We start from the raw sequence: 2,974 nt of genomic DNA on the forward strand, positions 1-2,974 counted from the left end.
CCTTTAATCCCAGCACTTGGGAGGCAGAGGCAGGCGGATTTCTGAGTTCGAGGCCAGCCTGGTCTACAAAGTGAGTTCCAGGACAGCCAGAGATACACAGAGAAACCCTATCTCAAAAAAACCAAAAAAAAAAAAAAAAAAAAAAAAAAAAAAAACAAAAAAGAAATTGTCGAAAAAAAAAAAAAAAAAAAAAAAAAAGCAAAAAAAAAAAACACAGCAGCACAAATATTTATGCATTAACACTAGAAATTCCCAATCCTGTTTCTTTTGGGCAGTTATATTTTTCTTCTCACTGACTCCTTATTTATTTGGAGACAGGGTCTCTTCTAGCCTAGGCTAGCCTCAGACTGCCTCTGTAGCTGGTTGATCTTGACCTCCTGATGCTCCTATCCCCTCTTCCCTAATAGTACAACTGTGGTGGGCTCCACCATTCTAGGCTCCATTCCTCCACTCTTCAGACCTGACCACCACGGGTTTTGTTTTGGTTTTTTTCCCAAATATTTATTTATTATTATACATAAGTATACTGACTTCAGACACACCAGAAGAGGGTGTCAGATCTTATTATGAGTGGTGGTGAGCCATCATGTGGTTGCTGGGATTTGAACTCAGGACCTTCGGAAGAGCAGTCAGTGCTCTTACTCGCTGAGCCATCTCCCCAGCCCTGACCACCACATGTTAATGTTGCCATTTTCTGTCTTTTAGGAAGTGAGTGCCTTTGGTGAAGAAGGTGAAGGCGACTATCTGGATGACTGGACAGTGCTCTGTAATGGACCTTACTGGGTGAGAGATGGTGAAGTGAGGTTCAAACATTCTTCCACCGATGTACTGCTGTCTGTCACAGGAGAACAGTATGGACGACCCATAAGTGGACAAAAAGAGGTCCATGGTATGGCCCAGCCAAGTCAGAACAACTACTGGAAGGCCATGGAAGGCATCTTTATGAAGCCCAGTGAGTTGCTGAGGGCAGAGGTCCATCATGCAGAGCTGTGACTCTAAATCCTCTGAGCCACTGTTGCCACACAGTGTTTGTAGACATCTACTGCTGCTTCACCGCAGGATCCCTGCTACAGGTCCTCTGAGCGCGCTGCCTTGGGACCTGCAGCCCTTCACACTTGAATTGGTTGCTCTCCCAGGTTTAGTCAGTTCTCAGGAGAGGACTTGTCTGTGAAGGGGGAGATAGCTTTCTTCATGCTGGTAAAAGAAGTTGACAGGCTTGCCTGTCTTAGCTAGGAAACGTAACTCCGCAGGAGCTGGCCATCATGGATTGTTAACTTGTGATTTCTCCTGTTTTGTCTTTCTCCAAAATGATGAATTAAAAAAAAAAAAAAGACTTTTATTCATTGTGTGGTCATTTATTAAGCAGGTTATTTCATGATCTGCCTGTTTAATTCTCAAGTCTTAAGACTTTTTTTTTAAAAGATTTATTTATTTACTTACTTATTTATATGAGCACGCTGTAGCTGTCTTCAGACACACCAGAAGAGGGCGTCAGATCCCATTACAGATGGTTGTGAGCCACCATGTAATTGCTGAGAATTGAACTCAGGACCTCTGGAAGAGCAGCCAGTGCTCCTATCCACTGAACCACCATCTCTCTAGCCCCCTAAGACTTTCAGGGTGCTAGGAATCTTCACTGCTGGCCATTTTAAGAGGTTTATTTCCATATAACCCTTTTCTCTGTGTGCCTTCAATTCTTCCCCAGCATGTCTTTATTAAATATTCACTGTGTGTAAAGAAGACCTTACAGAGGTCAACATAGTATCTATCTAGCTGCTGTCTTTCTGAGGATCTGTAATGTAGATGAGGAAAGGACTTAGGGCTACCAAAACCAGCACTAGTGCACTGCTAATCTGAGCACCATCTGATATCCCTTCATTTAATCTTCACACACTTGTCACAGGGTAGATACACTTTCAACAGTGTGGAAGAGAAAAACTGAGTAGCCGCCTGAATTCTGGAAAACAGTACAGGGGTAGGAGCTGTTCCTGCCTTGGTCTTTTTACCTGCACCACAGTGTGTTTAGCTCTTGGAAGCCAGCTTCTTCCTTTTTTAAGATTTTGTCCTTCCTCTGCCACCTCACTTCCAACTTTGTTTTTTTTGTTTGTTTGTTTTTTGGTTTTTCGAAACAGGGTTTCTCTGTATAGCCTTGGCTGTCCTGGAACTCACTTTGTAGACCAGGCTGGCCTCGAACTCAGAAATCTGCCTGCCTTTGCCTCCCGAGTGCCGGGATTAAAGGCGTGCCCATCAAGCCCAGCTCACTTCCAACTTTCTTGTCTCAGTTAATTCTAGACTTTGCTCCTCCATTCTTAGGCTAGGTAGTGGTGAACAGAAGTGACTGCCATCTGGTGGAATTTCGGTGACTGCAGGCTTTTTAGTTTTTATGTATAAAGTATTTGCCCAAAGAGGCCAGCAGAAGGCATCTAGGCAGCTGACCCCTGGGACTGGAGTTACAGGTGGTTGTGAACTGTGTGCTGGAAATTAAACTGGGGCTGCTGGAAGCTCTAATCACTGAGCCATTTCTCCACCTCTGGTTTTGTGTGTGTGTGTGAGAGACAGACAGATAGATGGGTATGTTTCTCTCTGGCTGGTCCTATGTAAACTAAGCTATCCTCAAAACCACAGAAACCCACTTTCCCAGACGCCTGTGTTCTGGGATTAAAGGTGCATACCACCGCACCACATGCAAGTTACTACAAGCTTTATTTTTTTTTTTTTAAAGGTTTTTTTCTTCCAGAGCTGAGGACCGAACCCAGGGCCTTGTGCTTGCTAGGCAAGGACTCTACCACTGAATTAAATCCCCAACTCCCTTTATTTTATTTTATTTTTTTAAAGATTTATTTATTTATTATATATAAGTACACTGTAGATGTCTTCGGACACACCAGAAGAGGGAGTCAGATCTTGTTAAGGATGGTTGTGAGCCACCATGTGGTTGCTGGGATTTGAACTCAGGACCTTCAGAAGAGCAGTC

General features: G+C 43.6%; 1 protein-coding gene across 1 annotated transcript in view; it reads left to right on the forward strand.

Moving 5' to 3' along the window:
* Sdf2 (stromal cell derived factor 2) overlaps positions 1 to 1,343 on the forward strand; it is a 12,605-nt gene extending 11,262 nt beyond the window's left edge. The window contains exon 3 of the mRNA XM_021212855.2: positions 706 to 1,343. Within this exon, the coding sequence (XP_021068514.1) occupies positions 706 to 993 (288 nt within the window). The 3' untranslated portion in view covers positions 994 to 1,343. The remainder of the gene's footprint in view (positions 1 to 705) is intronic.
* Positions 1,344 to 2,974: the final 1,631 nt, after the last annotated feature.

The sequence above is a fragment of the Mus pahari genome, chromosome 14 (genome assembly GCF_900095145.1).
Source record: "Mus pahari chromosome 14, PAHARI_EIJ_v1.1, whole genome shotgun sequence".
In the NCBI taxonomy this organism is placed as follows: Eukaryota; Metazoa; Chordata; class Mammalia; order Rodentia; family Muridae; genus Mus; species Mus pahari.